Source organism: Asterias amurensis, chromosome 11, assembly GCF_032118995.1.
Source record: "Asterias amurensis chromosome 11, ASM3211899v1".
Classification (NCBI taxonomy): Eukaryota; Metazoa; Echinodermata; class Asteroidea; order Forcipulatida; family Asteriidae; genus Asterias; species Asterias amurensis.
Window position 1 is genome coordinate 1,348,772 of NC_092658.1, and position 13,850 is coordinate 1,362,621.

The following is a 13,850-nucleotide window of genomic DNA, read 5'->3' on the forward strand; positions in this document are numbered from 1 at the left end:
GCCCTCTTTCTACACAAAATCTTTCACATGAGTAACCCTGTGAACACTGAAGGATAATAAGCTGTACGTTTCTGTGGCATATGCCCTCCTTTTCTATGAAGGCACTGGACACATTTGGTTATTTGTCAAAGACTCACGTGGTGTATTTCAGCATGCATAAAATAACAAACCTGTGAAAATTCTGACTCCAATGGTCATCGAAGCTGTAAGAGAGTAACGGAATTGCACAAATTTGTGTGGATGCGTATCAGGCTTCAGAGTGTCTTTTAATATTTTATTGAAAAATTATTTTTGTTCTCAAAAACTACATTACTTCAGAGGGAGCCATTTCTCACAATTTTTTTTATACTATAAACTGCTCTCCATTCCTTGTTACCACGTAACTTGTTAGCAGTTATTTTGAGTAATTACCAATGTGCCCAGTTCTTTTAAGAAAGGCACTCTTATGAAATCAAGATTCAGGACCCACTGTTTTGGAGACCATCGGCGCATACTGAGCAAAAACTTCAGGTAAACCCACCAGTTAATTTTATTGTGGCCAAGCGGTTAAGAGCACCGGACTGAAGCTCTGGTGTTTCTGATCAGCAGAGTGTGGGTTTGAGTCCCGTTCTTGACATGGTGTGTGTTGTGGCCGAGCGGTTAAGAGCACCGGACTCGAGCTCTGGTGTTTCTGATCAACAGAGTGTGGGTTTGAGTCCCGTTCTTGACATGGTGTGTTGTGGCCAAGCGGTTAAGAGCACCGGACTCGAGCTCTGGTGCTTCTGATCAGCAGAGTGTGGGTTTGAGTCCCGTTCTTGGCACTTTTCCTTGACAAGGTACTTTATCATAATTGTTTTGTCTTTCTAATGGGATGTTGTAGGCCATGTCTTAGGATTGGTAGTGCATAACTAAAGAACCCAGAACATTTATCGTGGAAGAGTAGGGGTTAAAGGCAGTGGACACTATTGGTAATTACTCAAAATATATTATTAGCATAAAACCTTACTTGGTATCGAGTAATGGGGAGAGGTTGGTAGTATAAAACATTGTGAGAAACGGCTCCCTCTTAAGTGGAGTAGTTTTTGAGAAAGAAGTAGTTTTCCACAAATTTGATTTGAGACCTCACGTTTAGAATTTGAGGTCCCAAAATCAAGCATCTGAAAGCACACAACTTCGTGTGACAAGAGCGTTTTTTTCTTTCATAGTTACCAATCGAGCTCAAATTTTCACAGGATTGTTATTTTATGCATACGTTGAGATACAGCAAGTGAGAAGACTGTTTCATTGACAATTACCAATAGTGTCCACTGGCTTTAAAACCCTAGTGTTTCTGGTTTTATAACAAAGCAAGCGTTCTTGTTTACAAGTTTCCTCACGCTTATGAGCGACATAAATCCACTTATCTTTGGATTTAATACCAGAAAATGATATGATAAAATTCATTTAAGGGATATACATGTATGCTGTAAAGTAAAGTTTCAAAGGAATTTATACATTACTACATGTACTAGGTTTGTTATTTTGGGCAAGGAACTGAAAGAGACTACCAAATTTACATTTGCTTGAAAGAATGTTTATGGTTGTAATATGGTACAGAAAATACCATGTAAACAGCAGAGAAGCCGCAAAGGCTTCTTGGGTTGAAATGTGTGGCCAATTAAGCATGGAATTTCATCTTTGAGAGGGCAAGGCCATGTTCATTATTTTTGCAAAGAGTACTTCCATTGGAGCATTATGTTGATCGCCCTCACAGATTGTGATTATTGTTGCTCTTTGGTTATCATCCTGCTTGGTCTTTGTCATCCTATTTAGACTTCTTGTTGTGACTGAAAATGAATAAATAAATAATTCTTAGGGTATGGGAAGAGGTACCCAAGATTAAGACCAGGGGCATCACAGGTCATGACCTCTGTAGCCTGCGTGTAATTCAAGACCTTTGTATGTATCAGATGTGTTGTGCCTGGAAATAAATAAATCAACAAATAAATTGTGTAGTACAGGGAAACTGCTGAAGAGGCACCAAGGCTAAAACCAGGGGCAACTAGGCCATGACCCCCGAGGCCTCAGTGTAATTCTAGGCCTATGTAAATGTGTATGTTGTGCTACTTTCCACTTTTTGCACTTAAAGACATTGGACACTATTGGTAACTGTCAAAGACCAGTCTTCTCACTTAGTGTATCTGAACATATGCGTAAAATAACAAACCTGCGAAAAATTCAGATCAATTGGTCGTCTATTGGATAACTATGAAAGAAAAAACACCCTTGTCACACGAAGTTGTGTGCTTTCAGATGCTTGAATTCGGGACCTAAAATTCGAAATCTAAGTTCTCGAAATCAAGTTCGTGGAAAATTACTTCTTTCTCAAAAACTACATTACTTCAGAGGGAGCCGTTTCTCACAATGTTTTATACTATCAACAGCTCCCCATTACTCGTCACCAAGTAAGGTTTTATGCTAATAATTATTCTGAGTATTAATATCGATAGTGTCCACTGCCTTTAAAAGCACAAGTCAGTTTACTTGGTTGCAATCTGCTTATATCTTTCCCTTTTTTTCCCAGCAGAATCTTTAAAAGCTTCTTCTGAATTTTTGTCCTAATGTTCATCAGGGAAGAGCTGTGGATCATTATCATTTGTGAATCTTTGTCATTGAAACTGTGGCTCTTTATCATTGTATTATTGCTCTAAATGTTTCTAGAGCTGTGGAATTTCTGGCCTCGGCATTTAGTGGAGCTTAAACTCTGAGGGATAAGCCAAAGCAAGGACGCTTGTCTTTAGATAAAACTGCTTACATGTAGGTCCATTGTTTAAAGAGAGCTAACTTTAAGTCCAAATTAGTCTTCTTAATGCACTGGACTCGTTTGGTAATTGTCAAACACCAGTATTCTCACTTGATATTGAAAGGTTTGCGGTAACACCATGTAATGACTATCTCTAATGAGTTGGGGTGGTTCTGAAAAGAACCGTTGGTTTCAACTCCAATTCTCACTTGGTGTATCACAACATATGTATAAAATAACAAATCTGTGAAAAATTTGGAATTACGTGGTCAACGAAGTTGCAAGAGACCAGCCCATGTTACATGTATGGGTAGCCTATATATCACGTATGAGACCATTTTTTACAACATTTTTATATTTTCAATCATACCAATGTTTTCCCCACCCTTTAAGTAAGATGGTTTAGATGCTTGAAATGTTCTCGTATCCGTTATCATCGGCTTTTAGAGGAATGTTTTAAGTGTGGATTTTAAGGAATGGTTTGACATCTAATGAAGTCAGAATAGCGTACAATCCCCATTGAAGGTGAACAGCGAATTATGCAAATCCGATAAAAGCAACGCTGTGCATGTAGGGCCTAGGTGATAAGTTCTAGCATCCTTTATGCTAAGGTTTAGAAGTAGGCAAGGTCTCTCACTGGTTCAAAACACGCTCTGAAATTAGAATTGATTGCTTGCGAGTACGCAAAAAAATAAATAATACAGATACAATTTCTATAAAACCATGATGTGAAATATAATCTCTTGTTATAATAAGTTGTTTCTTTGATTGTCACTTTTTATATCAATATAAACCACAAGGGAAACTGACTTGGTAAATTGGTAACTTTTAACTTGCACCCCTGAACAAAGATATCAACAAAATAGGAAGACAGTCATTATAGGGCTAGTGGATAGCTAAGGTGGGACTTGAACCCACACACTTCTGATCAGAAGCACCAGAGCTTGAGTCCAGTGTGTTTGACCGCTCGGCCACAGTACATCTTTTGTGAAGAGGTGGCTCTGCGATTAGCCATTTTTTACTCATTTTTTTTACCAGAGTGCCCTGAAGAAATAAAATCAGAAATAATAACAAAAAGTTTAGATTAAAAATGTCAGCTGGTCCCAAGTGTCATACTGAGCTAGAGAAATTACACACTTACAAAAAAAGGATATAAAATTTGTTTTTATGACTTTAAAACAATCATATCAAGACATCAATCTCAACCACTTTAATTCTGTATTGACCTTCACTCCCCAGCGGTTTGACCAAAATGTGGAATTTGTGTCATCATTTTTCACCTGCTCCTCATCAAGCCATAATAAACAGAGAAAACAAGGAGTCGAAAGTCAAACAATCTGAAACCATATTTGTCGAAAGTCAAACTATATTAGAAATCATATTAGTTAGTCAACAAATGTTCATCCTTTACCTTCCCTTCCACAAGTCTCCCCCTCCCACCACGGCCAAGAAGGGGGGGGGGGGAATGAGAGGGGAAATAGACAACCCCCTCCCACCACGGCCAAGAAGGGGGGGGGGAATGAGAGGGGAAATAGACAAGATTGAAATTGTCAAACCAATATCGGCCAAGCACTCTACTCTAGTATTTGACTGATTGAATTGTTGGTGGGGACATTCCCCAAGAGGTCTTTGGTTTTTCTCTCTCAACCTTCAGGCATCCTTTTACCGGGACAGAAGTACATTTATGAACACACCTGCCCTGCTTCTTTGTTCCTCCCCCCCCCCCTTCTCAGACTCCTTGGCACACTGCCAAGGCACACAAACCTCATAAAGAAACCTACCTTTGCCCGCTGATTGTAACCCTTCCTGTGTGTTGCTTTTGTTTAGTCTTCCAGTGCAGTTTCCCTCAGTAATAAGGCAAAGACCATTCACAGGTTACTTTTAGGAAAGGATAAAGGGGGCGGGCATCGAGATAACCCATGGTACACACAGCAATTGCCATGGTGCCCTGTGCTTATTTCCTGTACAAATTATCTTTTGTTCTCATTGAGATGCCCCTAACCAGAGGGAAGTTTCTGTGTCCCTTGAAGGGTGAAGTTCAGGGCCTGAGTTGGGGACTCGGCCCCCTTCCCTAAAAATTAAACAAACAAACATTTAAAGGAGATTGGTCTTGAGTTGTTTTGTTTTTAGCGTGAAATTTTGTAGGGTATTAAAAGGTCGAAGTAGGTAAGGGGTATCATAATAAAAAAGTGGAAGTTGCTTATCTGATAAACTCTGGGAAAACACTTTCAATTGCTTTGTTCAGCAAATCGGTTTGCATTTCTGAATACAAATTGATACACTTGTTTGTTTACTGTGTATAAAGGGCAAGATTGACTGACTGGCAGTGCCAGAAGTGGCATGTCTGTATGGCGGTGTAGTGGATGTCATTTGCTAAGCAAAATTGCTTAGTTGAAAAGTGAAGCCAGCCAAAAGGCCATTTAATGAAACAGAAATTGAGCAATATTTTCTGCTTCACCTCTCTTTGAAATTGTTTCCAGGCAGAAGGATGAGAGTTGCTCAAACACAGACAAGTCTTGCTTAAAAGGTCACCAGCCAAAATAATGTACCATATACGGCAGGTTGAACCTGAAAGTTCCCTGTTAATTTGGCTTAGCAAAAAAACAAAACTTTTTGCAAAATATTTTCTGCTGAAGCACCTCCTTTAAATTTTGAGCCAATATAATATTGCTTTGTTTGTTTACTTTATGTACAGGTTACCGAGGGTTCCCTGTTGGCAGTGCTCACCCGTACCCGCCCTACTTTACCGCCCTCAACTCTCTATCGTCGCCAGGAACCCAAGGATTACTCGCAGTGTCGTCTCATGCTAAGCCAGGTAAGAATTGTTCTCCTTATCATTCTCGGACTCAAATATTGTGAGCCCTTCGTCGTGCCCAAGTGGCTTCACACACTGGACTCAAGCCTTGGTGTTTTAGATCAGCAGAGTGCGAGTTCAAGTCTTGCTTTTGACACTTGTGCACTTAACCATTCTTACTTCATAAAAGGTTGGAAAGGTAGTGCACCCTACCTAGTGGATGATACCCATGCTTGGTGATACTGTGAAGGGGGTAATCCTGTTTCAGCCCCATGAATAGGTTGCAATGTGCTTCTGGTGGCAGTTTAAGTGGGTCAATAGCCCTAATAGTTAACTGTAGCCCTCACCTTGAAATGGCCATCCGGCCTTGTGATCTGTCTTAGAAAAAATATTTCCTCTGTGCCCCTGGTTATATTGCCATGGTGCTCTTTGAAATGTTCCACTAGACATTTAAATTGCCCTCTTAGAGGTGCCCCTTTACCCAGGAAAACTGCCTACACAAGAATGAAGAAGCATGCATGTTTTCTTTTTGAAAAATTCAGAAAAATATGTAACACTTGTAGATTTTTCACAAGAAAATGTTTTGTCAGAGATTATTTTTTTGTCATTGTGAGTGAAAAAAAGAAGAAGTAAGAATTGGAATGAAGGATTGCTTGGAGTGACAAAATCTTTGCCCCTTCGAGAGGGAATCTGAAATTGGAATAAGGAAATTGGTAATTGTCTAGTGGGAATTGCGAAGGAGAAGAGGGAAAAAAGAACTAGGTCAGCTGGGAGCTTAGTGTTTTCTTTGCTTAATGTTATTTCCCATTTCAACAACCTTGCTCTAACTGCAAATCTTGTTTGAAAGGAGAAAATTTGTCGGGAAGCGGGGGAAAATACTGTTAAAGAAAACTACAGTAGGCTAAATGTTAAAGAAAAGACGGTATTCTGATTGACGGTATTCCATTGAAACAAGTATTTTATGGATTTCAAATTAGGCACATTTTTCAGGTCAGGCGTCCAGGCTAATCAGATTGGTCCAGAAAGAATTTTATTTTGTCTTTCTTCTTTAGTTATTACATTTCTTTATATGCATGTCTTACGAACTGTTACAGTACATTTATTTTTCAGTATGCTCCACAACATGCAAGACTTGCTTAGTTGATAAATACTGCAGTAAGCTGTGTACAAATTGTATGCAGGATGTCCAGGCTCTTTTGCTGTTTTGTAATAACAATAGCTCACATGTAACAGTTTTTTAGGGAAATCTTTCCCAAGTTCTTGAGTTTTTCCTCTGCAATTTTTTTTTTTTTTTTTTAGTTCGGTGGTGCAAATGTTAGGATTAAAACAACATTTTTTGTCTTCCTTTGCAGATGGTCAGCGATTCCCGGCATCCCATTCAACCAGAACAGCAGAAGGTCCCTCAACCAAAACCAATAAGACCTTACTCCATGGAGCTAAGGAGGGGGCCATGTCCCCAAAGACGCCCTCTCACCAAGCCGGAAAGTCCAGACACACATCAGGAAGTGAGGACAGGCGGTCGTCCAAACACGATTCCAGAAACAGAATCAAAGACAAAGATAAAGAGGCCATTTCAGAGAAGGAGTTGCCTGTTGGTAGAAGCAATAAAACGCCTCCCAAGGACAGAGGGAATGAGTGTCTGGCGAAACATGACCAGAAATCAGAATCCGAGGTGAGCGGGGACTCACAGAGTAAGAAACCGGACAAGTCGTTGGAGGCCAAAATGAGTATATCAAGTAACCCACTCACGATTGAGATACATAACAACGGCGAGCAATTGAACACGGCCCGAAAGTGTAACGGCAACGGTTCGCCAAGCCCCAAAAAGGAATGTGCCAACGGGAACTCTAGTTTGGCGACTATTAGTCCCAAATCCAAGGAGTCAAGCTCAGAAAAAAGGAGGAAAGCAAACAAGAGAAAGGACATTCCCGTGGATGTGAATGGAAACGCTGTACTGAACGTTTCAGTTGAGAAGAAACTGGTCCAGACATCCACTGTTGTGGGTGAGAAATTGTTGATGTCGTTAAAGCCTTCCGTTTTGGAAGCGCAACATGTGAAAGAGGTGCCGTCCATGTTGTCCCATCAAGTATCTTTTTCCAAAGGAGCAGAAAGTTTGGATATTTTTCAACGAAATTTAAAAACAATACCCGCTTGTGAGAGTAACTGGACGTCGTCAGCAACAAGCGTAGTAGCCATGCCACTGGTTTCAAACCCTTCACCAACCTCGGTGCCTTTTTCGGAGGGTAAACTTTCCCAGCCCTCAGTCCTGACTAAAGCGGCGAGTCCAGCATCATGCCTGTCCTCAGGCTCCTTGGGGGCTAACCCATTGGGGAGGAGTGGCTCTACCAGCCCGTCTGGAGCTAGTACTAGTGGTGTCGTTTCAACTGGAAACAGTTCCCCGCGGTTAGTTTGTTCCACGGTTCCAGGTAGCAGTATTCAAAGAACTAGTTCCATGGGGGCAGGAAGGCTTAAACCTCAAAGGGATAATCTCTTGGGGGCAGGATCTCCTGGATCTGCCCAAACTGAAGTAAGCCACCCAATGAGATCTAGCCCTCCTGGGGCAGGTCCGTTCGCACCAGGCACTTCTTGTCAACTTGGGACGAATTCATCAGCAGCTTATCCCAAAGGAGCTTATCCCATTGGGGATCATCCTACTGTGTCAAATCATATGGACGTGAACGTAGCGGGAGCTAATCCACCAAGATCAAGTCCAACCAGAACTAATCTTTTAGTTGCCAGTTCAACCGAGTCCAGTTTAACAGGAACTAATCCTACGGGAGCTAATCCAACAAGATTAAGTCCGTCCGGATCCAAACCATCTAGATCTAGCCCCTTGTTTAGCGGTAGCAGTCCACACTATGTCGTCAGCGGTGAGTCATCGAGTGAGGGTTCATGTGAGAAAGAGAAATTGCCAAGTCCGAGATCGCTGCAACTTGCAGCGTTAAGTACAAGTAAGTTAAAGATGTTTTACCTAAAACTCCATTTTCAATCTTTGGTCCACACCTCAAAACATAACTAAGTATTAATGACTTCTAAGGGTTTGGCCTATTGAAAAAATCTCTTCCAAGGGTCGAAATGTCAGGCTATTTTAACAATGTTTGCATATGAACTTCAAACCATTTGGGTTGGAAAGCAGTTTGCAAAAACAAACTTTCATTTTGTTCCCTTCAAAAATAGCGGTTTTTAGGTGGTACTCACTCCTGAAAGATTGTGACCTCTGTTGCCCTGGTCTTTGCTTTGGTGCCTTTGCTGCTTTTTACAAACATTCACTTCAGTACAGTATACAGGTTTCTACTAAAACATAAGACCATTTGTTGTTTCTTAAATGGATGTGAATGTTAAAAAGAAATTAGTTTGATTTACATGTTCGGACATAACTGAAATTGCACATATCCACTCAAGATCAATCATATCAAATGGATTGACACTGACATTAGCTTCCTGCTTTCCTCAAACACGTCTTTTGTCTTGATGTCAGAAAATTAGCGGCTTTGGCTGTGGCTTTAGCACAGTGAATCTAGCCATAGCCACACTTTCTTCCTTAAAGCCATTGGACACTTTCGGAACTGACAAAAAAAAATTCCACAGATTTACAAACAGAAGGTAATGGTGAAAAGACTTCTCTTAAAATATTAATCCATGAAATGCTTTACTTTTTGAGAAAACATTAAAACAATTATCAATTCTTGATTACGGATTTATTTTAAACACATGTCATGACACGGCGAAACGTGGGGAAACAAGGGTGGGTTTTCCAGTTATTTTCTCCCGACTCCGATGACCGGTTGATCCTAAATTTTCACAGGTTTGTTATTTTATATAGAAGTTGTTATAAGGCACCTCTGGACCAGGTCTGAGTATCAAAATGCAAGTCACATTTAGTTACTACCCCTGTTACTAGGCCAAAGGTAGTGCTGAATTAATCTCAACTCCTTAGGAGTGTGCAGCTCCGGCTGCTAAATTAGTATGCATTTAACCAACCTTTAGCTCCAAATGCCAATATTTCTGGTCTTACCTAAACAAGAGATGAAATGAACAGGCTTGTGTGCTTTGGTTTTTAAAAGTCAAGGGCACCAAGGCATGTTCTCCTTGGTAAAGGGCACCCTATGAAATTGTAGTTATATCTACTGAGAGCATTTCAAAGGCACCAAGACAATTGACCAAAAGGCATGGAGGCAATCACCTTCGTTGCTTCCGTGAAATATCAGGCCTAAATGAAGATGTAGATGATTGGTCCCTCAGCTGACAGTCAAAGACCTATCAAGCTTAAAGGCTGACCTAGAGTCAATGCCTTGATAGACGGTTACAATCATTTTAAGGCTCAGTGTGAAACTAGATCTAGTGGTGACTCAATTTGTACTCACGACATATTCAATCCAAATAGAAGAGATTTGTTCTCAAATTTGCAGGTATCACGACATAATGACAAGACTTTGCGATAAATCACTGCCACATTGTTTTAGTTTTATTTAAGCTGGTAACCGGGATTCCGTTTTTCCCCAGGGCACGGAAACATTGCTTTTCACAATGTCCGTCTTGAGTCATTTTCCTAGTTTCGTCGCAACCCGTTTAAAACACAAAGACTTACTTCCCGGTTGGAGAACAAGAAAACATTACTTGACAAAAAATAAACAATTCGAAACAGATTGGCGAGAGGCTCGATAAAGGAAACATTTATTATTGTGTTGAGCCGAGAGTCGGATCAAAAAGTCTTGAGCAAAATAATTGACCATGATCACTGTTCAGGAAGGAAAAGGCTATCCAGGATATCAGGGTTGATGCAAGGATGTCAATCTCAAATGACACTGATGTCTGTCCCGCTTAAAAAATAAAGACTAAGTTTGACATAACGCAGACCTCTCCACCAGTTCTCTCCTCTGTACATTTAAAAAAGGAAAGAGAAATTGTCGATTTGCAAAGGTTAACAACGTTTGGTTGATTGAAAAAACATGGCTGGGGAGAAATTTATTGTTTCGATACTCCCATCGGTAACATCTCAGAAAGGAGCGCGGGGGAGAGAAAGTGTTATTTTTAAAATTGCAGAAAGTGTCTCGAATCCTTTGAATCAGAGAGAGAGAATGAGTGAGAGCTGCGTGAGGTATAAATCTGTTTTAATAATGGCTGGATATTTTTGAGGTATGAATATTTTTCTTCAGAAGACGTTACAAAAGATAAACTATGCGGTGCCAATTTAGTCGACTAATCTCTGTGTGAAATAACACTCCCTGTCGTGCTATTTACATATAAATTAAAACCGGGATTGTGGTTTGGCTAGGAAGTGGTCAAGGAAAAGTTGAAAGTGATATTGAGGAGGGGGGGATGTTCTTCAAGGTGTTTCGCTCTTTTACTCAGATTTTCTGACAGTTGTGGAAGATAAATCCTACGATAGTGTGAGTGTCATTTTCAAGTGTCACGGTCAAGCTTTGTGGGATGATGGCGACGAGTTCCTCTGGATGACTCAATTGACCTGAATCAAATGACGGTATCACCCACAATAAATCTTGGAGGTGCTTTTTTTCGAAGTTGAATTCTGTGTGTTTTTTGTTTAGATGATCTTCCCACAAGGGGATGTAGCTGCTTAGCTGGCACACCAATCTCTCTTAAATACAAAGATTGGTTTATAACTTCTATGGTTATGAGTTGCACAAATCAAGAATTGTGATTCAGCAATTAGACGACAGTACTTATTCTAGTCATCCAAAACCTTGTAATTGTAAGTCCTGCAGTCTAACCTCTGGGCCACGGTGACGAGCATGTGTTCTAGAAGCTCACCTTCGTGTATCTCTATTTGGATTGTGTCTAGTAAAATGGTGGTCCCCTGGCACACCATTGAAAGACAGAAGTCAGTGCAGGGGGTCTACAAGATGGCTGAGACAGACTGTCTTTTTTTATTTGTCAATCATGTGAATAGAAATTATTGTTTTGTTGGATGACTTTGTGGACTCTGTCTGTCAGCCAATCAATCAATATGTAAGTCAAATCAATCAATCCATCAAGTCAAATCTACTTAACAATCAATTTGATTGGTCAATGAGTCAGTTAGTCCGATTGATCAATCAATCAATCAAAAAGTCATTTCTTCAAACTTGATTTCAGCCCAATGCGACAATAAAAAGCGACACACAAACGATAGGAGACGTTCCAGAGTAAGTTTGCCTTGTGTAGTGTTGTCTCATGAGCTTGGTGGTCTACCAGTTAATCACTTTAGAATATGTCAAAGATTGTGGGTTCGAATCCTATTGGAGGTGCATGTGTATTTTTTGGGTGATCTGTAGAACTCAGAAAGCAACGAGTATGAAGTAATTTTCACTTAGGTATTGGACAAAAACTTGTTTGTCTGACTCTAATCTAATTAATAAACTCTGTTTATTTTCTCTAGGTGTGACGTCTTCTGGTTCTAAGCCCATCTCCTTTCCCGCTCATGGTTCCCTCCCGTCTCCATCCTCCCAACCGTCGTACATCAGTCACCTCCCAATTTACCTCCACGGGACGGGCCACCTCAGCCTGGAGAGGGAGGACGGCAGGGAGATGCCCAGAGACGGTTCCAAAGTTCACGCAACAACCTTCGTACCTGCTCTTGGGGAATTCATCCCGGGACCAGCATCGAGTGCAACAATCCCGGTCAAGGAATCAAAAACAAAAACGTCAGTTAATGGGAAAGAGAGCGGGCTTGTAAGCGAGAAGGAAAAGGATAAAGGAGCAGCGAAGAAAGACGTTATGAAAGTTGTAATGACCACGTCACCGAAGGAACCGATAACCTCACCCAAGTCCGATGGTTCAAGTGACAGGACAAAAGACGGAGGGAGTAAGTCAAAGGATATTTCAGATATAAAATCTGTTACCAAAGGAAAAAGTGAAAAAGGAGAGAAGCATGAGAAAGCCAAGAAGACTCATTCAAGTAATAAATCAGGTCATGAGAGCCGAGACCATCATCTTTCCCCGTCGGAACTGTCTGGCAGCGGGAAAGAGCGAAGCGCTGATAGTACTCACAGAACTCCAAACGATCTGATTCATAGGGAAACATGTCGAACTTCCGACGCCGCTGTTATAAGCACAACGCCAAGCGTGCACGGTTATCCCCATCACATGTCGGGCTACTCCGTGCCCTTAGGCAGCACGGTGCCATCCTCGCGGGAAGGAACTAAACAGGAAATCCCAACGACGTTCTATAGCAACGAGGAGCAACGGAGGTACATGGAATGGCACCTGGCCGCAACGAAACGTGGCTACTGCTACGATCATCTCGGACTCCGCGTTCAGGAACCACTGAAACTTGAATCGGCCATGATGCATCGGACACCTCATCAGCAAAGCTTCCCTTCCCCGCGGACTGACACGCGACCGGAGCTGACTCCTGAGCACAGCAGGGGGAGGGAGTACACTCAGTGTAATGTTCCGCAAGAAAGTATGCTGCGGTCAGTCTTAACAGCAGGAATGCACACGGCTCACTCTGAGACGCAACGAACATCCCCGGGGAGTAGCAACAAGGCGACGAAGCAAAGCTCGGACATCGCCAAAAGTGAAAACCGTTCCAAGTCAACGAACCACGGGAGTAAAACATCTACAGATGGTTTAGGATCGCAGGGACGATCGACGCCGGGAACCAAAGGGAGCGATGGACGCAATCCTCCCGTCGGGATTGCCGTAGCACAGAAGAGACAAGACACAGACACTGTGTCACAGGGAAGAGCAGCTGCTATCACAACACCACGAAGTAAGAAAACCCTAAAGCAATGTGTTTTATAACTCAATCAATGGGGGGACTTTTGGGACGCTAGGTGGCAGCAGACTTACCAGGTAAAATCCATTGTTCCTGGTATGTGCGCATGCTCAGAACTACGTGAACAATGGTCATTTACCCATTAAGTCTGCTGCCACCTAGTGTTCAAAAGTCTCCCATTACGTCCAACAATTTATGTCAAAATATGGTATTTAACAAGTTTTGACTAGGAACAATTGCACTCTGCACTAATGGCAAACATTTGCTCAAAAAAACTCAGGTGACAGACAAACATTCCATCACTTAAGCGGTCACCACATCATCAGCATACCAGACCACAGTACTACTGGTACTGTCAGTACACACAATTAAACATAAAGCTTGGGCAGGTACGCATGTTACTTAAACTTGACAAAAGCAGGTACACCAGACCCTACCAAAGGGGTACACCAGATCCAAAAATCGGTTACACCAGACCCCCCCAAAACAGGTACGCCAGACTGACCCAAAACAGGTACACCAGACCCTGAAAAACAGGCACACCTGACCAAAAAAATTGTTTGATGATTGCAAGC

At 41.5% G+C, this 13,850-nt stretch overlaps 1 protein-coding gene across 5 annotated transcripts in view; it reads left to right on the forward strand.

The window, feature by feature from the left end:
- LOC139943776 (uncharacterized) overlaps positions 1 to 13,850 on the forward strand; it is an 89,915-nt gene that overhangs the window by 43,236 nt on the left and 32,829 nt on the right. For all 5 annotated transcript variants that reach the window (XM_071940567.1, XM_071940569.1, XM_071940570.1 and 2 more), the window contains 3 exons: positions 5,457 to 5,576; positions 6,908 to 8,506; positions 11,935 to 13,269. In XM_071940567.1, the coding sequence (XP_071796668.1) occupies positions 5,457 to 5,576; positions 6,908 to 8,506; positions 11,935 to 13,269 (3,054 nt within the window). The remainder of the gene's footprint in view (positions 1 to 5,456; positions 5,577 to 6,907; positions 8,507 to 11,934; positions 13,270 to 13,850) is intronic.